Genomic DNA, 24,949 nt, shown 5'->3' on the forward strand with positions numbered 1-24,949 from the left:
CTTCATTATAATCTTATGTATTCTTAACATGAAGGACAATTGCTTACCACCAACCTTTCATTCTTTGGGTAAATCAGATGAAAATAGAGTCTTCTGTTTATGTCTTAGAAATGTCCTCCCAAGGTCAACTCCCTTTTTTCTCTACACGCATACCTATAACTGCCTAGAAAATTACAGCTTCTTTCTGATCTGCTCATTTAGCAGTGTATCTTCCCTTTTTTTGTCCACTCTCTGAGTTCCTGTAAATTTGTCAGTTTCTGATTGGAACCATCTTGCTCTTCCTCTCTAGACCACCCCAGACAGAACAATAAGGAAGGATAATTATTTCTCACTCTTTCACATTATTTTCTATCATTGTTCTCACTCCTGCTCCTATCCCCAATCTAATCCAACCCAAAATGAGCTACACTTCTGAACTGTGTGGTACCCATAACCTCCTTTTTCCACTTATTTTTTTCCGTTAGAAATGTCACTGAGTTATAGATTGTTTTTGCCATATTCTTTTAAATTTCACAAAAAACACATTAATAAAAAGAACCCCTGACCTTTAATTCTCCAGGGTGCATTATCAACACTATGGAATTGGATCTGTATCTACATACTTGATTCCTCTGGATTTTACTTGGCATGTGACCAGGTCCTCAACAAAATATGCCAGGGTCACATGAGAGATGAAAACTTCCCAAGCACACCATCTAAGGAAATCCTTTCAATCAATCTTAATCAGGATCAACAAGGACTCAGCATGTGTGACATGTATCCTGAGGAAGTATGATAAGTTCTACATGAAACATCTTGAAAGCAATTTCAGTCTGCAAATCCAATATATATCTACTCTGAAGAAAAGCCAGTGGAGTTCATTGGGATACTCCAAGGTGAATGTGTAGACTTGCTAATGTAATGAAAATGAGATGATGGCAAAGAGATACAGAAGTCTTTACAGCTGTCTAATGGTTATTTGGATTTCCGCAGGTGGTATATTGTAGCTCTAAAGGACAATGGTGCCGCACTTGGATATTCAATAACTCTTTATCCAGTAGAACGTGATATATGTTTAAGGACGCTCAGCAAACAATATAAATACATTCAAACAGAATTTTGTTTTGTAGAATCTCAACAGATGTGCAATAAACTTTCTTTCTCACAACATTTTTCAAAATTCATCTAATATTTTTAATGATTTGCATATAAAAATTACGAATGTGATGCATTTCCAAACATAGAAATAAGGCTATAACATTTCTGCACATTACATAGGTGTCTAAGGTGAAGAATATGCCAGAAAACAAGTAACAACTACTTTTCTGTTTCCAACTCTCTTCTACTACACGCATTTATCTCGCTCCTTCTAGCAACAACCCCCTTCATTAAGTAAAAAAGAAAAGAAAAAAAATTAACTTTGCCCAGTACATTTTAATTTAAAATTAACTACAACTCCCAGGATACTATGCGGTGCCGGGCGAATGGGCGAGCTGCACTGTGCAACATAAAATTACGACCTCTTTTCACCGTCTCCGCCCTTGCGCTACAATTACCTCAGAGCCTTTGCAAGAAAGGAGGAGCATAAAGAGGAGGGGAAAGCCGCCCTGAGCAAACGCAAGAGGCCACGGAGCGAATCACAACCCGGGAAACAAAACTGCCGGCTTTCAAATCCTCCGCCTCCCTTAACGCCATCATCTTGGGAGGCTGCGGTGGCCGTAGCGGCTCCAACGTGACAAGTGAGATCCGACGCTCCCAGGTAGGCGGACGCGGCTGTCCGCGCGCACAAGGGCGGGCAGTTGATCGGCTTGATGTATTCGAGGGTCGTTGGTAAGTTGGGGGTGGCTTCGCTCCCCCTTCCCCTCGATTCTGAGTACGCCTGCCGGGGCACGGAAGGGACCGTATTGTGTGGGAGGAAGGAGGCACTTCCGTCTTGCTCCCTGGGCTGCACGTGTAGGGGTATGTCTGTAGCTCCCCTGTACACGTGTCACGGGTGGTGGGGCTGCGGAACGAAAGACATTCTTGGGTAACCGGACCCGACGCCGGTCAAACCTCCCTCGTACTGATAGGTTTTCCTGCCAAAACCTGCCTGTTCTCTCCTCTGTATGACGTCACGCCCTCGTTGCTCTTTACTAGCGAGGCCAGCCTGGCCAAGGAGATTAGGTTGGGTTATGTAAATTCTGTGCGTGCATATTTATTTATTTATTAATCACATTTATATTGCCGCCCAGTTATATGAGCTGGGATTTCAGAATGAGGTCTTCGGTAATGAGTGCGTTTTCATCTCCGTCGCTATTTCATTTACTTTGTTAAAATTTACCGTTGCTTATAGAAGAATAAGGGGAAAACCTGAGCTGTTTTGAGGTGTCACTAGTTTAGCTAAGCAAAGATTGATAAAATTATAACGTGTACCAATATGAAATGCTGTACATAAAGAGTTCTATCACAGTGAGGAATAAGAAGGATAGAACAACAAAGATTTCTCTAACACTTTTGGGTTCTTTCTAGTGAAAAAGTTGATATTCTTCAGCTGACCTTTAAAAAAAATAATGCAGTGGTTCCAGAAGTGGAGAGAAGTGATGGCAAGACATCATAAAGAGGGAGCCTTTCTAGGATACAGACTAAAATTGCCAGGGTACTGCAATCCAAAAGATTTCTGTTGATCAGAAGGTACAGAAGACATTAGTAAATAGGCTCAGGAAAACGTGGAATTTTTAAATTTTCCATTTCCAAATTATTTCAAGGTTTGAAGAACAATCTGAAATGTACTGAGAAAATAAACAGAAGTCAGTAATTGAATAATACCGAATCTGCAGAATTTGCATTCAGTTGATGTTTCCAATTTTTTTTAGAATGCATGTTAAAGTAATAAAGATCCTTTGATAGTTGCCAGATTTTTTTCTTTCTCCTGTAAAAAAGAGTCAAGCGTGTGCACACAGTGATAATTGCCACTGTATGATTATTCAAGAGCAAAGCTGAGTCCAGACATTCTTACAAACTGGAAATTAGATCTTTCAAGAAGACTACAATCCTGTCGCAACTAATTTTATACTTTGTCTTGGATACCGGTATGCTATTTCTGAAACAACTGATACACGTTAATGCATTATCTGATGAACATCTGAATATTCCATATTTTAGAGCTGAAAATAATATGTCAACACAACATTTTAAAAAACAATTTGTGTTTAAAGGTGGCTAAAAAGTGTTAACAAAATATTAATGCCAAGAGGTATATTTAGATCTGTAAGACAATATATCAATCCAGGTAAAAAATAATGAGAAAGTGATCTTTCTTTCAGAAATAAGCAAAATCATTGCTGCAAACTGAATTTCAGTGTAGACCTGAAAAGAAAAGACTTAGTCAATCTTTTAAAATTGTTCCATCTTCCAACAAGTGGTTCCTGTTGATCTGGAGATATTTCTTAATAATGAACTTACAGATCACAGATAACAATAATCTAGTTTTATTGTTTATGCTGCTGAAAAATCCTGGTAAGTTTTCAGAGTAACTCCAGTATAATTTTCTTTTGTCACACAACTCAACTTTTATTTTTTTCTCCAAAGTAACAGGAAAATAAATGTCCTTAGTAGTATAACAAAAACATGGCAATGACTACTCTATTATCCTTTGTTACTGTTTCAGCCACTCTCCTTTTCTTTTATACTTTTGTAGTGGCAAATAATAAAGTAGCATTATGAAATAATGTAGGTCTCTGTCAGTGCTACTTGTTCATTTTCTTTGGAGAGTCATCTGTGGCTGGAACAGAACAGTTGGGAATTACAGTGTGTGGCTGGGGAAACACTTCTCATAAATTACTGAAGCAAAAAGAAAGCTGATAGGAAACCCTCTGTTGATAGTTCTGTTTCCCTTCCCCCTTTTAATCTTAAAAAGTTTACTTTTTATTCTCATCAGTAGTTCCTTGCTCAAGCTTGTATATAAAATAGGATAGATAGAAACTAGAAATAAGAAAGAATTAATCTTTGTGGAATGACTGTATAATTGACTTTTTAAAAAAGATGGATCTGGGCTTTTCTGGATGGTGAATTTGGCTGTCCAAGTAATCTGTTTGAGACCTTCCTTGCCTAGTGCATCCTCTGTCCTATACTATCCATCCTTGCTTGAAATGTGCTGACGCTGAAACTTAAGGCAAGCTGCATTATTTATGCATAAATTAGCAGAAGCAGGGTGATAGCATTTACTGTTAAATGATGCTAAGTAGCATGTGGTAAACTGAGTAATCTTTTGGGTGAAATGGCCTGGCTGGTTTTGCCTGATCAGAACTGACATAGCTATCTTCACAGCAAGCTTTCAGCCTGGTATTAAACTGTTCCGTAATGCTCTTCCTTGGCATATTATCATGTAAGGTAATTAGAATTTATTAGTCTATTACACTTGGCATTTTTATAGGTCATTACATGAACAATTTATCTCTTGCTCTCTTTTCTTCACTATTTTTTTCTGATAAGTAGCAAAAAAATCAATAACTATGAAGCAATAGAACCAATTCAATAACAATCTTTAGCTTACTCTTGTTAGGCTATACCAAATGAAGAGAATAGGAGGGAGTCAAAAGAGGCTAATTTTTATATCTCTCACACACTCACTTATTTCTCTCTCTTCCTTTCCAGCATCTTTCCCATCTGATAATCAGTAACAGTTGGCACAGTCAAAAAATGGCATCAGAAGATATAACTAAACTTGCAGAATCACTTGCTAAAACCCAAGTGGGAGGAGGGCAGCTGAGCTTTAAAGGCAAGAGTCTGAAACTCAATACTGCAGAAGATGGTAAGAGGACTTGCTGTTAATGTTAATTATGAGTGTTTCATTGAGTAGACGTATTACTTTTGCAGCGCTCATTTATGTAAAACAAAAGCATATATTATAAACACCCCAAAATAGAATCCTTAAATCCCAAATGACTTCTGGAGAATGATCGTGGATCTCATGGTGGATAACCGTGTGAATAACATGTGAATCAGCAATCGGGAATCTGTTATTTTGCTCTAAGCCATCTTGGTAAAGGATGCAAAATTTTAAGATAAAAAGGAAGGGATGGCATGTTTGATAGAGAGGTAGTAAGACTGTGAGGTGGAATTATAAGGGAGAATAGATGCGGTTTGGGTTGGAGTACAGAAATATTCTGCTTATCTCTGCAGCTAAAGAGGTGATTAAGGAGATTGAGGAGTTTGATGAGCTAGAAGCCCTGCGTCTGGAGGGCAATACTGTGGGGGTTGAAGCAGCAAAGGTCATTGCCAAGGCTCTGGAGAAGAAATCTCAGCTCAAGGTGAGAATTTTGATGGCTGATTGTTTTGCATAATAATGGAATTATACCTTAAATTCATTAAAAGTTTGGCTTGTTTGAAGGATATCTTGGCATTGACAAGCATAAGAAACATTTTATAGGCTCTTACTGATTGTTACATTATACAGTAGATAACATTAACTCTCAGCCCTGTATACTCTGTCATATATCTCTCTCATACCCACCACTCTGTGCCATAGATGTATTGTGTTTTAGAGTCATTGGAGTTGGCATTGCTCAAATCCTATGAAATTGTGAATGATGCTGCTTTTTTTTAACATATATTGTTAAAATATATATGTGCAAGCTGGTGTTCCGTATTTGAGCAAATAGCATAAATAAATGCATGCACCCTTTGGAACTTCATGATTGTGTCAGCTTCCTAATGTTCACATGTTGCTGTTATGTGTTACTACATTGCATATCACAAATAGTTTTTCCTTACTGAACAAAAAAACCTCCCTATAGTCATTTTTGTAGTTATGCATATTGTTCACCAAGGACTTCGTAGAGAAACAAACACAGTTTATTATATATTATATTTATAACACTGTTCTTATTGTATTTTAATTGATTCTTATTCTTATTTTTATTGTAAACCGCCCAGAGTTGCTCTCTGAGTGAGATGGGTGGTGACTAAATTTGACATATAAATAAAATATACCTTCGATGATTTTTACCATGTTTATAATATGTATGTTATTCTAGAGGTGTCATTGGAGCGATATGTTCACTGGAAGACTGAGGTCTGAGATTCCCCCTGCTTTGGTATGTGCAATATATAACTGTTAACTGTTATTAACATAAGATTTTTCTAATGCTAAAGTGTGGGAACATTATCTGAGGTTAGTGATCAAAATGACAGCAATATGCTGATTTTTTACAGAAGTTTTGGATGGAAGCAAGGGCCAAACAAAAGAACATTTGGGGAGTGATGATAAATCAGTAATATAGTATATATAATATTCTATGAAGAAGTTCCAGGTTCAGTACTTTATTGTCATTTCCAGTTAAGAGACTTCTCAGTGGGAAGGCAAAGATCATTGGCTGAGACTGCTGCTAATCAGAGTAGGTCATGCTAAGATAAACAAATAATGGTCTAATTCAGTTCAAGGCAGTGTGATAGGTCATAAGTTTAAGAAGAAATATTGTTGAAGAAGGAATGAGTTGCCCTGTTTCTCTAAGCAGGCTAAGGAGAGAAATGAACAGATGTTTTTAAATTAAAACTCAGATAGTATGGCTTTAAATTTTGAAGTGGGCTTTGAGAGAGAGAGAGAGAGAGAGAGAGAGAGAGGCTGAGTTCACATATTGTACTAAGACATGATTGATTATCCTGTTTTTTCTATTTTGTGAATGAGAAGGAGCATTCAGATCAGCTGGCAATGAGTGAAACCTATTCAAGAATCCAGCCTCTTTGTAGGTATGCTTACTCAGAGGAAAGTTCATTTGTGGCTTATTCCTGTGTAAGGATGCCTAGGATAATTTCCTAGCAATTTTTCCCTTTCTACCACATTTCTATACACAAGCTTAGGAATATTCTTTAACTCTTATGTGAAAAGCTACATATACTTTAGGGATACTATACAGAGTGTCGTTGTATATTCCACTTAGCATAACTTGAAACAATACATCAAGAAGCAAAAAAATACTGCCAGCTTTGAACACAATGTCCTCCTTCTGTAAAAGAAGGGATTTTATCCTACCTTTTATCGCTTGTCAGATTTCTCTTGGTGAAGCCCTCATTTCTGCTGGGTGCCAACTTACAGAGCTGGATCTGAGTGATAATGCCTTCGGACCAGATGGAGTGCGTGGATTTGAGGCATTGCTGAAGAGCCCTGCCTGTTTTACTCTGCAGGAACTCAAGCTAAACAACTGTGGCATGGGCATTGGTGGTGGCAAGGTAAAAGGCATTTCCTGGATTTTTATGAAGTGGATAAAAAATGTTTGGCTTCCAGCTTCCCTTGTGATTTGTTTCTATGCACATAATGTATTGCTATGGATTGTTGCTTTACAAAGCCCCACAAGTTGATGGGGAAGTCAGCTTCACTTACGCTAATGAAAAATAGACTGGCTTATTCTTAGCCTGCCATAGAATATTCTGGAGGGTACTCACGCTGCTTTGTTAGGAGATAAAGAATCTGCCACCCTGTTTCCCACACAGAGAAATCTGAGTTCAGTACACACGCTAGATTCATGCCATTTTCCTGACCCAAATTACTCTTTTGTGATGTTACAATTGTGAGTAGAGTTTACTAGAGCATACTGCAATGTTACTAGCAGAGTGTCTGTATTATGTATATAAAACTGCAGTTTAAATAATTTGTTCCTTGTAGGCATGGAGAATTGACACCTTAGCAATGTAAACATTGCTTTTTCTTAAGATCTTAGCAGGAGCTCTGAAAGAATGTCACAGGAAATCAAGTGCTCAAGGCAAGCCGTTGGCTCTGAAAGTATTTGTGGCTGGCAGGAACCGTCTGGAAAATGACGGTGCAACTGCTCTCGCTGAGGCATTCACAGTGAGTACAAGAAGCAGAGTCTTATCCCATTAAACAGTTATGTGTAATTGGCAAATAGGAAGGGAAAGTCTGAGCCTTGGTAAGATGTGTTCTAAAGAACATGAATATTCTTCCTTATATGCTCCAACTGTGATTTGTCGTACATTAAGTTGTTGCTAGCTCATGGCTATTGGTGCTACTTTTGTAGCTACTGGCGAATTTCTCTGGAGAAACAGCCAGTTCCTAAATGTATTTGGAGGATTCAACAAATTGGACATCATATTAAAAATGTGCTATGGCTATAGTATTGTTTGATCACTGTAATGCAGCAAGTTTGACCCAGCTGCCCTACTTGAGTACAAGCCTATTGTTCTGTATTCTGTTTCAACATACAGATAGTCCTCAGGTTATGACCATTCAAAGTTCATTCAGCAACCATTCAAAGTTATGATGGTGTTATCAAATGATACTTACGACTGGTCCTCAGTTTCAACTGTCGCAATGTCCCTGTGGTCACGTGATCATGATCCAGGTGCTCAGTGCCTAGCTCATGATTATGTCACGTGATCACGATTTCTGACATTCCCTACCAGCTTCTCGCAAGCGAAGTAAATGGGGAAGCCGGCAGGAAGTTGGGAGTTGCAATCACGTGAGGTCCACACTTAATGACCTGCACAGTTCTTGGATTACAGCGGCAACTGGGACTGCTGGAATTGCTGTGGTTAAGTGATGTGGTCACGTGATGTTACACTTGACAACTGGATCACTTAGCAGTGGAAATTCTGGTTCCAATTGCCATCAGAACTCGAGGACTACCTGTAGTTGTATCCAAGCAATTGTAGGGGAAATTTAGAAGAAAGATAAAGGTGAGCATAGGAAGCTTTATCTTAACACTTTTGTTAGGACATTTGCTCTGCATTTAGACTGTTTTTAGATTCTTATTTTATGGTCATATGGGCTTCTGAGAGGACTGGCAAAGTGAGCTATACAAGAAGAATGTCCCAGAAACTGCTTTTTATCACTTATAGTAAATAGGGACCTCAACTGATAAATCTATTTAAGAAGTTGGGGTGAGTATACATAGATATGTACCTATCATGTTTTTGGTGTAAGTAACCAAATGCAAAGTACAGAAAAAACCAAGTATGAGTATGAGAAAAAGAAGCTAAGTGTTGTGCTTATTGTTTTTGAAAATAATTTTATTAAAGTAATCATGCATTGCACTCTGATTGGTGAGTCTCTGGAAGCAAACTCTAGGCTTCAAAATAGCTTCTGAATTCCACTGTTTTAGATTAGAATAAGCGATACTTGCCTTATTGTGTATGAAGAGTTTAAATAGGGTGTAGAGAAACGTGCAGTTATTAGGAAAAAGTCTTTTTACCTCTGCTTGAACAATGGTCTTCTGTGCTATCTTGTGTCTCAGGTTATTGGGACTTTGGAAGAAGTTCATATGCCACAGAATGGAATAAATCATCCAGGAATTACAGCCTTAGCTCAGGCCTTTGCTGTCAATCCCTTGCTGAGAGTGATTAATTTGAATGATAACACTTTCACTGAGAAGGGAGCTGTGGCTATGGCAGAAGTAAGTACCTTTCAATAATAATTTAGTCATACTTTTTTATATTAATACCAATTTCTACATTAATAGTGGTTTGGATTCAAATATAGAACAGCAGTCATGAAATAAAATGGATTAATAACTGGCTAGAGAACAGAAAACAACAATTTGGATTTTTGCCGATGTACATTCTTTAGTTTGTTTATACGTTAATGGATGTGAGATAGCAATCTGGAGGCTTTGGGTAACACTGTTGAATTTGCTAATGTAAAATACAACACTGACCATCCTTGGGAAGGTTTTAAAATGAGATTAGAGAAATTCATGAAGAGCAAGGGAACCATTTTAGCTATATATTGTATCAGTAGTGGTGTGCCTCTAAATTCCTTAATAGAGAACACAGGTACGAGAAAATGTTTGCACTCAGGAATTGTTGAATGAGCTCTTCTGAAATGCTGGATTCAGTAGGTCTGATTCAGTACAAGCTCTTATGTTTTTAAGAGGAAGCGCTTTTGTCATGGTTGAATGGTCTGCATTATTTTCTTTGTTTTCCTCAGACCCTAAAGAAACTCCGCCAAGTGGAAATGATCAACTTTGGTGATTGCCTGGTGCGTTCAAAAGGTGCAGTTGCTATTGCTGAAGCTGTTAGTGAAGGCCTTCATAAACTAAAGGTATTGGTCATACTTTAATCCTCTCTTTGTACATTGCTGTTGTATGCTGTGAGACAAACTAAATTATGACTGACATAAGTATGTTTACTGGGGATCTTTAGTTGTGCCCAGCATGCAGTGAAGAAAAATAAAGAGCAATCTTGCTCTGAAGCTGTGGCCCAAACCCGCCACAGCGGAGCCAGTTAATTTCCTAGGTTTGTTGACAGCTTCTGAGGTTATAGTAAAGGCTTTGGTGTTAGAGATGATATAAATATGAAATAAATACATTCTTGTATTTTGTGAAACCACTTGGAGAACACTGATCTTAAATCCTAAAATTATGGTTTTTAAATCCTAAAATTTTACTTATGGTTACCATCCATCTTAAAGCTAAAGATACAGTTATGATCTGTAAGTCAAGTAAAAACACCAAGCATTTACAAACATTCAGTTTTGTCAAGCTACTTGATGAAATTAGAGAATAGTATGCATTCTGTTCAAGAATGTCTATATTAAATTGGAACAAAGGGCAACATGTTCAAGTCTAAAATATGGATGAGTAACCTTTTAAATCCTAAAGCTGAATAAGTTGCCAAGCTGGGGCAACGTATTTGCATGCATGTATCAGATCCACGTGCACATGCGCACATCGCTTTCAATCCCTCCTTTACAGCTACCCTCTGGAAATTATCAGTTGCTGTTGCCATCTGGTTTCCCAGTTGGTTAGGGTTGGGGTTAACCACAGATTGTTTAGTTTTCTATCATTAATAGCAACAGGGAAAAAATCCATAAGGCTAGTGAGAAGAAGGGGGGGGGGCATAGTTTACCCACTCATGATCTAAAACAGCAGTGAAACAAAAATGAAATCAAATCAATCATTATTTGTAATCTAGCCATCTTCTTGCTGCCCCCATTATTCCTGAATTGTTTTTGGAGATTCTGGATGATATGAACATATTGCTATGAGCCATGCCAGGAGCCCACATAAAAATATTTCTTGCGTTCTTCCTAATCCAGGCATTCTTATGAAACCTTACTTTCTGCTTTCTAGGAACTCAACTTATCCTTCTGTGAGATCAAGCTAGATGCTGCACTAATAATTGCTGAGGCTACTGAGGACAAGTCAGAGCTAGAGAAGTTAGATCTCAATGGTACTGTATGGGATTGTGCTGTGGTTGATAATCTGTTTTTAGTAGCTAAAAGTCTGCAACCAAACTGTTGGCTGGTTAGGTCAAACTAACATATAAATTAATATAAATTCCCTTCTCTTCCTCAAGTTCATTCTCTTTCAGTTGAGCTTCCTACAGATTCATGATCTTTTCTGCACCTTCCCTTTACCAACTGCCACTGGATGTCTAGTTTCCATAAATCTGCAGTCTCATCCTAAGTGATAATGGACCACAGGGTTAACCGTAGTTCCTAAGCTCATGCAAGTTTTATTCCTAGGTAGATTTATTGACTTTTTCTCAGAGACTGGATAGGAAACAGCTTTAGCTTGACAACTATGTTTTGTGGGCAGGCATAGCGTTTGTGAAAACACAATAATGGCCCCAAATAAGCAACTTGTCTGCAGCCAAAAGTCATAACGAATGTGACGTGATGGTGCCACAGTATATGAGCATGGCCAGTATGTTTCTATGTGTGTTAGAGGTAAGGGGCCTTGGGTTTTAAAAACTTTTTTAGGTGTGTTAAACACACCAGAAAGCTCACACGCTGTTTTGTTTTTAATCTGAATATTGGTAGGAAACTGCACCTATGTAATTTTGGCAGCATGGACTCTGGAGATACAAAACAATGTGCACATGTAATCTCTAGACCACAGATTGCCCATCCTAGCTGAGTCAATTGATTTCAGAGGTGTTACAGTAACACAAGATATTATGAGTATTTTCTTTAAAAACAAATGTGTAGTGTTGCTAAATCAATGACTAGTTGTTCCATCAACTTTAATTATAAAATTTTTCATTCATATATGATACTGAAGCTTTAGCAGTTTTATTGAGTTCTCCACTTGGGAACATAAAACTTTTTAAAAGCTCTGTTGTACTGCAAGACAAACTATCTTTTAAAAGCTTTGGAATTCTCTCAATATACAGATAGTCCTTGACTTATGACCACAACAGGGACCGGAAAATTCATCATTAAGCAGCACGGTCATTAAGCGAGGCATCACATGATCACACCTGATTTTAAGGCTTTTTTTGTGGTGGTCATTAAGCGAATCACCACAGTCATTAAGTTAATCATGTCATTAAATGAATCATGCGGTTCCCCATTGATTTTGCTTGTTGGAAGCTGGCTGGGAAGGTCGCAAATGGCGATCACGTGACCCCAGGACACTGCAACCTTCATAAATACATGCTGGTTGCCAAGCACCCAAATTTTGATCACGTGACTGCAGGGACTGTGACGGTCGTAGGTGCAGGGACTGTAAGGTGTAAGTCACTTTTCAGCACTGTCATAACTGAACGGTTGCTAAACAAATGGTTGTAAGATGAGAACTACCTGTATGCTTTTATCCTTGTCATAGGCAATTGTTTTGGGGAAGAAGGCTGCGAACAACTCCAGGAGATTCTTGAAGGCTTCAATATGGCAGAGGTCCTAGGCTCCCTGAGGTAAGATACAAATAGACCTTGCAATAATTGGCTATTACAATTTCTAGATAATTTAATGCATGAAATAGCTACTTATTCAGCAGCAATTAAGCTCAATGTGCACTAGCACTTTTGTTGTTGATTTTATAAATTTCATTGCAAGACTCTTATTAAGCCAGAAAATAAATTGATGCTGAATCTTTTTATTTGACCTGGATGTTTGGTTCTTAAAAACCTGTATTATATACACAGATTCTGAAAATGATTTATTTGATATGATGGATATTCATGGCTGCAAGGCTTGTTTAAGTGCCTCTCAGCACAACCTCAGTAGTAAAAGTGAGATAAAGTGCACTGTGCAGATTTGCATAATATGGTTTAAGTTTAATTTGCAGTGTGACTTTGGCAGAAGCGGAGAAATACACAGGTGGTTGTAAATTGTTCTTTCTGCCTCACCTCCAGCCTTCAGGGTTCAGCCTGAGCTACATTCCAGGGTTTCAGAAACCACTTTGTTCCAGCTGTTGCCAGAGTTCTTTCCAATCTGCAGTAAGAAAATGTGAGATTGGGAAGATTAAAAAAAAATAGTAAAATAGTCTATTCCACTTTTTTCTCCCCCCAAAATTGTGAGTTGGAAAAATCAGAGTCTTGTCTCTTTCAACCTTTCAAATGCACAGTATCTGCACAATTGCATTCCTTCTTCATGCAGTAGGGCTACCAGATCTGTACTGCAAAACTCTGGACCACTAGATGGCGACAAAGAAATGCAGAAAACCCAAACTCATTGCTCCCAGATAGTGACTGTTTGGATTTTTGCAGCCCAGATTTGGTATTCCTGTTACACACACCAGGAGAAAGTGGAGTTGGGTTGGATTTAATACCATTTCTCATTATGAATAAGGAAATGAAAAGAAAAAAAAAGAATGTGCAGCAGTAAAGTCATCATGTGTACAACTGTAAGCATCCTGTCTTCCATATAAGCTAGGACTCTGAATTACGATGTTCCTGGCTTATGTGGAAGCCAACAAGTTTTGCTGCTGCAATCAGTTATGCTCAACACATGCTTGTGAACAGGTAATATTATTTGATTGATTGATTAGTTAATTATGGATAAGTTCATTCTCTTTGTAGAATGAGGAAATTTCAGGTCTACACAAAGTTAAACCACATCCATAGTGTTACTGATATTACTCTTGTGACCTTGATCTGCAGTACTAGTCAGAGACAATAGTACTATTTTGATTTGGTAAAATGCTTTTGGCCCAGATAGACTTCAGAACCTGAAAACACTGTGCAAGCTGGTAGTTGTTTGATCCTACTCATCCATCGCAAGGAAAAGGCTGCTTCTCATGTCTAAAAATCAACTTGGCAAACTCTTGCCAGAGTTCAGTTTTTTTACCAAAGCACATTTAGTTGGAAGAATATTTTAAATAAAAGCACATTTTAAATAAATATTATAAATATATGATTGCTATTTTGAGAAAATAAACATATCCTTTTAAATGAATGTGTAGTGTTATAAATAAATGCATAATGTTATAACTAAATATCGTAAAAAAATTAATAAGGAAATGACCTTGTAGACAGTAAGATGACTTACTGTGTTTTGGATATCTAATTTCTTTATTCATGTATGTGTACACTTTAGCAATGATGATCACAAGCTGACCAGAAATAAATATTTGTGTATGTTTCCCAGAAGTATGTATAGTTATATTCTTGTACAAATTCATCTAGTGATGATGAAGGAGAAGATGAGGAAGAGGAGGAGGAAGAGGAAGAGGAAGAGGAGGAAGATGAAGAGGAGGAGGAGGAGGAGGAGGAGGAGGAAGAGGAAGAAGAGCCACCTCAGGTGCAGGAGAGGGGACAGGGGGAACAAGAACCCCATACACCTAAAAAAATCTTAGAGGAACATGTAGGTATAAGTATACTCTTCTAATTTAAACAAGAGGAGAAACTGGTGCAGTTGGAGAAAGCTTTTCTGGCAATTTATTCATTGTCATCTTTTTCACTTTCATGAGCATTGCATAAAATTAATATATTGAACTAATACATTGCTAGACAAATTTATCAGTTTTATAGTTGCTGACTTTTTCAGATAATTATCCTTAAGGAATTATGTATGCTTGTCTAATGAAAATAAATGCATACATCTACACTTGCTTAAATTAATTTTGCTTTGTTGCTTTTTTCCCCTTGAAACTTAACATAAGAAAGTGTATGTTTCTGAGTTGTTATGTTTCCAAAATAGCCAAAAATAAAATTTACAAGTAATGTATGTACTTGAACATATTTCATGTTTTTTCCCATTCATACACTTGGCTAGAATTAATGTGATGTACATTTAAGTTTTCCTAATAAATGTAGTCATATATACTAATCAGATTCCTGCAGATGTTGTTCCTAAAGTGTGTTCCTATGTTCATATCCAAGCCATGCTGGCTGTTTTGTTTTAAAACTGCCTGCATATTTTAAGTAATGCAAATAAAGTGTTACTGGTCCCTTTCTTTTAGGAGCACAGACAGAAAGCGAACAGAATTTAGAGGTGGGGGACAAGAAGAGAAGAGGTAGCAGTTGACAGTTCAACAGGGTAAAAAGCAGGAAAAGAAGAGGAAGGATAACTATTATCTGAAAATCTAAAGGAAAGAGAGATCTTGGTAGCCCTTGTGATTAGCTGAAGAACCTTTCTATAATAAAGCACAGAGGACTTGTTTTAAAAAGAGCGGGTTTTCATATCCTTTGCTGTACAAAGTTATTGTTAAATAAAATAACTATTAATGATAACTAGTCCTGTGAGTAATGAGAGAAAGGTTATATCATTATCTCCCATCTAAGATACTATGCTAGTAGGAAATAACAAATAAAAGAGGTGACAATGTCAGTATAAGATCAAACCTCAGAATTAGAACCCTATCATCTTTGGGTGGTAACAAGATCTTAAAGGTATTTATCCCCCAAATAAACTTGGAACAAGATACACTACTTGTTGATGAATGAATCTACTTTTGCCACACTGCCCTTTCCCTCATTTCTCATCTGCTACACCACTTCTACTTTTTCTGTATTTCCTGGCAAAGGGCTAATTTTCAGGATGATTTCTTCCAGGATTCTACTCCATTATCCTCTCCTCCTCTTCCTCCTGTTGACGTTGGCACCTTTCTAGCTTTCCCATCGCCAGAGAAATTGTTGCGACTTGGTTCCAAGTGTTCGACTTTGATAACTCAGCAGGTAAGCCATTGCTTATATTTCACGCAACACACTTTTCTATGCACCATGGCTAATACTACCAGTTGCTCAGTAGTTCTGTTCCTTTCAACTGGTGTCTCTATTTTTTTTAAAGATATATCTATCTGTATGGAAAATATTCTGAATATTTCATTGTTGTATCAAAATGTTTCCAAAAAGTCAGTAGAAACCTATCTAATCCTACACAAATGAACTCCTAGAAAGGAATTTGATATCAATACATAAACCCAGATTTAACTTTACAGATGTAGTATAAACTTATCAGCTATTAGAATTCTAATGTGCATTAAGCCCCTTATCACATAGCAGCTCTGCAAGCTTTCTAAATCAGTTCAAACTGTTATTTCCTTGGAGAAGTAAGAGTTGGTAGGGCTGTGCAGCACTTTGGATCTGACTCCAGAAAGGTCTTCAAGGCATGCCCTGGGATTCTGGAAAAAGATGCAGCTGTTTTATGGAATTGCAGACCAGTGTTCTCTTTGCATCTCTGCCTACTGAAACACTGCTTTGGAATCAAATCCAGAGTGCCAATTGCCTAGATCTTATGCAAAGCTATAGCTGGAAATTGACATTTGTAAGGATTTGATATGTAACCAATAAATTAGCACTAGAAAATCTCCAAAAGTCTCTGCTACTTATATGACTAGAAATATATGTACATATATACACACACACACACACACATGCACATACACATATATATACGTGTGTGTGTGTGTGTTCATATTCCCTGGCACAGTATGCTTTCTACCTGAATGCAACTTCCAGTTTTTATGGGTTGAGATTCTATAAGTAGCAGCATGGGCCACTTGTTCTTTCTAGTGACAAACTATCTTAGCAAATTTAATTTTGATGTTATATTTCTTCTAGACAGACACATCTGACATAGAAAAAGTTGTTACTGTTTTCCTTAAGATCTCTTCTGTCTTCAAAGATGAGACAGTAGTAAAAACAGCAGTGAATGAAACAACAGGTATGTCTTTTTTGTTCAAAGGCTGGTAACTTCTCTGCCCGGAGTTGCTTTTTAACTAGATGGGTGGTGACAAATTTGATATATAAATAAACTTTAATCAGTAAGATGATGATATAAGTAGATCCATCTATGTGCACATCTATCAGGTACAGTGCCTATCAGATTTTTAATAAACTCTCTTCTTTTGGCAACTTGCAGCTACAGTCTCCTGTAGCTCAGGAGATCAAACATAATGAGATTGGGCCAAATACTAGATTCTGGGACCACCATCACATAATTGCTATGGTTTGGAAGCTTTATGTTGTCCCAACATGACAGTATCACATTTGCAAACTTTTTGCATTTTCTCACCACATACATCTTGCTGTACTTGTCCCTTAACTGCTGCTACAGCTAAAAGACTGACCTCAAATAGAAAAAAAGTCTGTTCCTTAGAACAATTAAGCAAGCTTCCATGGTGAGGCCAGGTATGGCCCAAAGTTCCTCAGCTTCATCCTCTTGAACAGGGCTGTACGTAGTATGGCCTCTGGGCTGCACACAACCCAGCAGGAGGTGGGTATAACTGCCAGTGTGGATCAGTCTGACAGTTTTGGACTTTCTGGTGGGTTTGATGTGGTTATGGGGCTATATTGAGTACTTTATACCTTTCACCCTTTAAATTGCCCTCCCATCCTACACCCCCAAATTGAGCAATTTTCCTCTGGTTTCTTGGGAAGTTTAAAGGATTTGAAGCTTCTGAAGGCTTAAATGCCTGAGGACATCAAAGGAAGAAAAAGGTGGGGGGGAAACTGTTCGTATTAATTCTCACTTGTTCTTCCATTGATTAAAAAAAGAAAACACTAGTCTTCTTTATCAATAGAGGATATCATAATGCTAAAACAACACATTGGTATCTGCTGGTGAAGAGAAAATCTGCAGTGTATTTTAACAAAATAAAAATAAACTGCTCGCCTTTGGAATATGGCTCTCGGCATGCTATGCAAAGGCCAGCGTAGATGTCCAGCTAACAGAAATTGTGTATCTCTGTAGCAGACTAAGTTTCATATTAAATGTAGTTGTCGTGGGTTTGGTTTTTTTTGCACCTCCTGCTCTCTGTTTCTCTTTATGCACTGTTTTACAAAATAGCTCAATTTAATAGCTCAGTCTTGCTTATTTTTATAAAGGCATGCTGCCTTTCACTATAGCAACCTAATTCATGCCCTTGCATCCTGAGTTGTTATGCATAGTAATGGGAATTGCAGCTAGTTATTTTTCCCTTTGGGTTTATTTTTAAATATTTGGAATTGTTACCTAACTAGGATTGTGATGCTAAATGTGCTATCTTCCCTTAGACTATAGGATGTTGGGCACTGCACCAAAATCAAATAATTTAGTACTCTAAGGGCTAGGGTCTCCATGCTTCTAATGCAATCTGCTCTTTTTAGATGCTTTGATGAGAGAAGCTTTTTCATCAGCTAACTTCAATTCTGATGCTTTCATAACAAGTCTTTTGATTCACATGGGATTGCTAAAGGTAAGAGAACAGAGATAGGTGATTTCTGACAGCTATCAGGCTTGATTGTATATTTTTTTTATTCCAAAAAGCACAAAAAATTAAGTAGGTGAAGATCTCATATCAGGTATGGAATGTGTAACAGATCCTGGGAACACAGAGGAGGGAGCATAACTGTTAAAGGATGAAACAGGGCCATTACAGAAAAGATTGATGTGGAAGTAACTCTGCCTTAATTACATTAGATAAACATTGATCTGAAGAATGGTTAAGCCGACTGAGGTCAGAAAACTAAGGAAACAAGAACTATTTGGATTTCTGGAAAGGTCTTTATCGCTAGGGCCATGTACAGAATCTTTTATTAAGGCAGAACTATTAATGGCCCTGCTTCTTCCTATAACCATCATGTTGCATCCTCTGTGTTCCCAGGGTCTGTTGGACATTCTATCACACCAGGGTATTCTAAATCAGATGTAGCTCTTTCTGTTCTTAGTATAGCAGAAGGGTTATAAACAAATAAATGCAAATATTACATTTGGAAAGACAAAGATCACATCTTGGTGTGTTCAAGCAGTAACTTAATGGGAAACACTATCTTCTGTTTGTTCACCTTTGTGAAGATGCAATCAACACAGTAGCATCACACCATACTCTTTTGGGAGGCAAAACAAAAACAAAAACATGGGGTTATCCCAGCTCAGTGTCTGAATTTAGAAAAGTTGCTGAAGGATTGCCAGAAAGTTTGCAGCATGGAACAAAATGGATTCTGTGTGTAGTTATGGGAGCTGACAACTGAGCATGAACTTAGAAAGCTTAACTATGCTATCCAAGTAAATGTTGCTGGCATCTCTTAGATATAGTAACTTACCTGGATTCTTTTTTCCTTTCACCTTTCAGAGTGAAGAGAAGATCAGGGCTGTTCCGAGTCTTTATGGCCCTCTAATGACGCTGAACCACATGGTCCAGCAGGATTATTTTCCCAAGTCCCTTGTCCCAATTCTCTTGGCCTTTGTCACAAAGTGAGTATTGTGATCTCTGTGGAACAATTAGCAATACTTATAGGAAAAAAATCTAATTATATTTTCCTACCAGTTCACAGGAATTAGTGAACTAATTAGTCAACCTATTGTTGAGCAAAGATAATGGGTAATCGTGGCACTGCCAAAGAACAGTGCTTTTTTGGGAGCTGCACTTGCTCCCAGTAGGATTCCAAATGCAATTCAATGTGTTGTTATTACTCGTTGAATCCTCTATGTCTTGGGACCAGGGTATCTATCTACAAGAACACTTTTCCTATTTAGATTTTGCCTGCTGAACCCAAGTGAACAGAAAAGCCTGCTAAGGGTCCTCACCTCTCAAAAGATGAGGTGGGAGGGGTCATGAAAGTGGGTGTTTTCTGTGGGGGGGGCTCCCCTCCTATGGAATAACTTGCTCCCCAAAGTGAGGGTGGCTTCTATTCCCATGGCCTTCCAGACACTTGTAAAAACATGCCTTTTCTAGAGGGACGTTTATGAATAGTGATTGTCATGTTTAGTGCTGTTTTTTAATGATATTATTATTGATTTATTTATTATTGTCATATTAGTGTTTATTAATGTATTACTTTCATTGTTATACTGCTTGGAGCCTTCGGAGTTAAGCAGTATAGGAACTGTATAAATAAATAGAGACATTACTTCTTAGCCCAGTTTTGGGGTTAAGAAGTAAATATTGCTTGATATTTTTCAGGCAAGACCCTTTAATAAATGTAGTTATTCTAATGGAAGGAAATTCACAAATATATAAGCTTGTACAAGTCAGACTACAAAAACAGCTACTTCTTTAAATGTTTATGTAGTGCACTGTACACTATCATGTTTAATTAAAATGAACACACTTGTATATTTAAGATATTAAAACCATGATAATAAATGAAACTGGATTTAATATGGCATTTTTACATCAAGAAGTTACTTCTTTTTTCCTCTATGTGTCTGTGAGCCTAGATTTTTTTTTCCAATTCAAAAGAAGCTAGAAAAAGTAAAAAATCTTCCACTGAAATACTGCAGAGGGTTTCCTGGTTGATGAAGGAAAAATATTGGAAATTGTATTTTCCTTGACAATAATCTACAATGTATTTTGGTTTCTAGTTAAAAATAATCTAATCTAACAGTATTATTACTCTGTGTTTTTTTTCCTGGTCAAAACTTTTATTAAGATATATAAAAAGTACAATTAAAATACAAATCAGAAGATATAGAAAAGAGAGAAGATAGAACTAAAAGAAAGACAAAAACTAAAAGTGAGATCAGATAGAAAGATGAAACAAAAAGTGACTTCCGACTATCTCCAATACCGATATAAGTACAAGTATTATTACTCTGTTTGTATAGCACTTGCTGCTTGAAATATGAATGGACTTCCTAATGGAGCTGGGGCTCAGGTCACACACACCAAGTTGTGGAAGGTTAAATGGCTTACTACTTCTTTTTTCTAATAACTTACACTCTTACATATGTATAGTCTTGCTTATCCATGGCCCTCATGCTAACAAATGAAGGTTGCTGATGTCATGGACCGAGTTGCCTCCTTTGGAGAAGTTTTCTTTTGTTATAAATTCTTACTTTTGCTGCACAAGATTGTTTTGGTCCATATCAAAATATTAACTCTCAAAATCTTCTCTGACCACAGCAGCCTTCTCATATAAACTACAAAATAAGCACCCTGTTTCCCTAGATGTCATGTCAATCTTCAATATTTCTTTTTTAAAATATCTAATAATTGTTGTCTATAAGTTTCAGATTTCTTCTTGGGCAGAATTGCAGTTTGTACTCCTTCTTCAGAGTACATGTTGAGTCAGTACAGTTTAAGAAAAATCTGAAGGAAAAGTTTTATTCCGTCGTTTCCATTTTATCTCAACAGACCTAACCGTGCTTTGGATTCCTGCTCCTTTGCTCGGCACTTGCTATTACAGACCCTCCACCAGCTGTAACACTCAGGCCACAGTACACTCCCTCACCCAAAGACTGTCAGGAGAGCACGCTGAGATGGAGAGCAAAGACCCCAGCACCTTCAGGGGGAAAGGAGCCAGTTTGGTCACGAAGGCATAAGGGTGTTTGGCTGCCTTCTGCTATTACAAACTTTGAGGAACTCTGCCATGTGCTTTTTATGTTGCTGTTTGTGGTTTTTAAGCTGTCTGTTTCCAAAGTGAACTCTGCCTTCCCTGGAATCTTTTTTTTCCCTTTTCTCTGAGATTGGTTTTGTTTTGTTTTGTTTTTCTCAGCTGGCTTTGTCTCAGGTTGCTTTTTTTACCTGGGACTTCTGTTTCTCATTCATTGTACTCAAGGGTTAGAACTTACCTAATATCTCCAAATATATTGCTTGGACTACTCTTTGGAGGTAACAGCAAAGGTCTGAAGCTTCCTTATTAGTGCATTGTACTATGAGCCTAGTGGGGGTGTTGTTTTCCTCCAGATGTAGGCCACCACAAGACATAATGTTACAATATTACTATTTTTATTATTTCTTACTCTTTTGTAGTAAGGCTACGTTTCTGTGGCGATGTAGCATATTTTTCTGACGGAGTATATTTCATGTGGGATCCTTCACCATTACTCACTGACATTTCTGCTAATAAGACAATTACTGGTGGCCTGCAAATGACTGTTAGTGATACTGCCTTACAAACATAAACATGCCTAATTAAAATAGGACTGGTTTGGAATAAATGTAAGCAATTTTGACTCTCCTTGGGTTTTTTCCCCCCTTCTTTTTCTCCCTGGTCCTTCTCAAATGGAAAAAAAAAATAGTGGGGATGAAGAAGAGACCTTTATCAAAATCAAATAATACAACTACTTTTCAGACATGTTAGTAAATACCTGTAAGTCTAATAAGATCCTGTTGTCCTCCAGTTACCTTTCATTTTCATATTTCAAGATCTTAGCATTTTCCTACTTGATTGTGTCCCTTCTCTTTTATGAGCTGTTTCAAAGCCTGAACAGAGGAGATCATGTTGCAAATTGTCCTTGATCAATGGGTGTTTATTTGCTTATTAAAATTCAGTTAAAAGAAGACAAATCTCTAGGTGAATTTCCATGAAAAATAGCAAAATTAGTCAGCTACCAGTCATTTCTTGAGATTTGGACATTGTTCCATTGTGACTGGGCTGTTTGAACAACAGTGTTTGGAAGTAAGGTATTATACTTCAGTAAATGGTGTTCAGTGATACACTGTATGCATGGATAACATCAATACTGCAAATGCTAACATTTCTAAAAGCTCTATTTTTTTCTTTCCATTTTGTAGTTTCTTCCATTTGAGAAAATGGTTGTTTTCCAGCTGGTGTTTAAATTTTGTCTCCCAGCTAGATGGCAGCACCTAGTCAACCATGGTGATCTTGCAAAAAACTAAGTGAGATTCGATGTGTTAGTACTTAAATGGGAGTCTATCAGGATAATTCCAGAGGTCTAGGCTAGACTAAAATTAGAAAAAAAAGGCAGCGGCAGTTTTTTCTATTGTTACCAAGCAAACTACCTGTGGTCAAGCTTAACTCTTGATGGAAACTTTCAACTACTGATTGTTACAGTTGATAAACTTTAATTCATTCTATTCAATGATGTAACATGATAGCTTCTTTCCCTCTCCCATCCTAAAAAAAATGATGCAGCAAACCGTTCATGAATAAAACAAAGCCCATTGCAGCAGAACATGCGTGTTCCCAAAGTGGCCATCTGAGATCAGGTGGACCGTGCTCATTTTATTTAATAAATGGTTTCTAAAGTGGTTGTAAAACTTGCAAAAGATAAGTTGAATAAGCATGCTAAGCGGGACAATGAACATCCTGGACAGTTATATGTTTATTATTTCCACATCTGTTTCTATTGCCCTTATACAAAGGTATATTGTATAGATTACAAAAGTACTACAATTCCCCAAATTTCTTATTTCTAGAAACGTGTCAGGAAGGGCTACCCATTTGACCACTGCATTGCAACAAGCTCCCCACAACCCTTTTTTGCTACATTTTCCCAACTGCCTTTACAGTACAACTTTGGGAAGGAGGGTGGAAGATGGGGGAAATTGACTTTCTCTACCATAGCTGGAAAAGTAAAGGAAATGCAATTTCCTTAATACAAATACTCTGTTTATGCACCTTTTCTAACACTGAAGTTACAGTTTAATTTATAGTCCCTCAAGGCTGCCTTTCAGTTAAAAAAAGTAAAATAAAACAAGACAAATCTTGGATCTCCAGCAAACCCTTGGAGTTCAGTCCTGCATAAACTGAAATTTAGTCTCATGTTACAAAAGCCTAACTTGCAACATTTTTAAAAAATGAAGTACTACCAATCTTGCAGTATTTTTAATCAATTGAGCAACTATAACATTACTAAACTGCAGGTAATCTGTGCCTTCAAGTTTTAGTTTAGGCAGTTGAAGAAATAAACACTATGATGGCTTTTCTGCTTGTCTAGTTTATTAAAACGTATATGTCACATGTTGATCAATGTATAAGTAATCTAAATAGAAATATTTTTAGCCACTATCTAATGCAAATACAAGTTGACAGATAATACTTCTGTTTTGTTCCAGAAGTAATAATGTAGCTTTGTTCAAGTAAATCTTCAATAAATGGACAGGATTGAGAAGGTCTTATGTCAGTCTTTCCTTATGGTTATATATTGCTTTGTAATTCACTGATAACTGTGAATTGATTGAGTGTAAATTATTAATTAATTCAAGGACTAACCATTTGTTGTCTTAAATATCAGAAATCAATGTAGGTTGGTGTGGATGGAAATCTGGGAGGAACAATAGGGGATAAGTGTTATCTTCAAGCTTTTGGCTAGGAGGTGAAATGTAAACTTGCTAGTATGATCTAAGCTTCTACATGCTGTCTATGTGATCCACTTGGGCTGAATAATATTTTGATAATTAAATACTGAACCATTATCATAGTAACGTTGGAACTGGATTAGCTAGAACCATCTTCTATGGACAGGGAAAAGGGCCAGGGCTGTCACTATAGTTGCAATACTGACACTAAGGCTAAATTGCCAGGTTGAAGTAGAGAGGGGGTGCCAGGATACCCTGATATTCACTGCTGGGCACTAGGGACCACCCACTCTAAAAGGTTTTCTGGAGAATAATGTAAACTCTGGCCAAGATTATCCAACGCAATCTTTGTTTATCATGGAATCCACAGACAAACACTGAACATAGTTCTTTAGTATATGATAGCTACCATATGTTGAAGTTCCTGTGCTGGCTTTATTATGAATAATTGATCTAAAGGTGGAAGTCCTTCTACTGTACTTGAAGTAATAAAAACAATAACAGGAACAGTAGCATCCTCTGGCAAAGATACACACTATAGATAGGAGCAACAACCTTGGATAGAGCATTTTCAGAGGAATTGGTTGTGTTAAAATTGTTTTTAGAAATTTACAGGTCAGTTTCTGTACCTGAGCAAAAAATGTTTTAATTCTCAAACTTTGTAATGTGAACAGTTACATTTTCCTGTCACAAAATATAATTTTAGAGTCTTATTGCAGGTAGTACACAGGATGCCCCTCAACTGCAGAGTTTGATGCATTATAAAACCTTACAAACCTGCTTAGCAGAAATTCCTGGGACATGAGTGCATGCATCACACGCAAAGGTTCCTTTTCCATACATTTTCCACT

At 37.3% G+C, this 24,949-nt stretch overlaps 1 protein-coding gene across 3 annotated transcripts; it reads left to right on the forward strand.

Annotated features, from left to right (window-relative positions):
* Nucleotides 1-1,586: 1,586 nt before the first annotated feature.
* Nucleotides 1,587-23,911, forward strand: RANGAP1 (Ran GTPase activating protein 1). 3 transcript variants are annotated; one of them, XM_007425679.4, is made up of 16 exons: nucleotides 1,587-1,738; nucleotides 4,612-4,768; nucleotides 5,140-5,267; nucleotides 5,994-6,053; nucleotides 7,006-7,185; nucleotides 7,667-7,801; nucleotides 9,204-9,362; nucleotides 9,896-10,009; nucleotides 11,040-11,139; nucleotides 12,519-12,603; nucleotides 14,317-14,494; nucleotides 15,685-15,807; nucleotides 16,693-16,795; nucleotides 18,220-18,308; nucleotides 19,185-19,306; nucleotides 21,189-23,911. In XM_007425679.4, exons 2-16 carry the CDS (start codon nucleotides 4,657-4,659, stop codon nucleotides 21,256-21,258), a joined length of 1,758 nt encoding a protein of 585 aa, XP_007425741.2. In that variant the 5' UTR covers nucleotides 1,587-1,738; nucleotides 4,612-4,656; the 3' UTR covers nucleotides 21,259-23,911. The 3 variants fall into 3 exon arrangements, with proteins under 3 accessions (XP_007425741.2, XP_087997131.1, XP_007425742.2); XM_088141005.1 differs by having other exon boundaries at nucleotides 1,603-1,809; nucleotides 14,317-14,431; XM_007425680.4 differs by having other exon boundaries at nucleotides 1,605-1,809.
* The last annotated feature ends 1,038 nt before the right edge of the window (nucleotides 23,912-24,949 follow it).

Source organism: Python bivittatus, unplaced genomic scaffold (genome assembly GCF_059951505.1).
Source record: "Python bivittatus isolate LINGU-HERP-01145 unplaced genomic scaffold, Pbiv_v1 ctg000330_np1212, whole genome shotgun sequence".
In the NCBI taxonomy this organism is placed as follows: domain Eukaryota; kingdom Metazoa; phylum Chordata; class Lepidosauria; order Squamata; family Pythonidae; genus Python; species Python bivittatus.

Bases quoted from the DNA above. Each gene is read 5' to 3' on its own strand.
- RANGAP1 (XM_007425679.4), top strand. From the start codon at position 4,657: ATGGCATCAGAAGATATAACTAAACTTGCAGAATCACTTGCTAAAACC. The intron at 10,010-11,039 runs GTATTGGTCATA...TCTGCTTTCTAG, and splicing joins AAGGCCTTCATAAACTAAAG to GAACTCAACTTATCCTTCTG. The intron at 12,604-14,316 runs GTAAGATACAAA...AAATTCATCTAG, and splicing joins GAGGTCCTAGGCTCCCTGAG to TGATGATGAAGGAGAAGATG.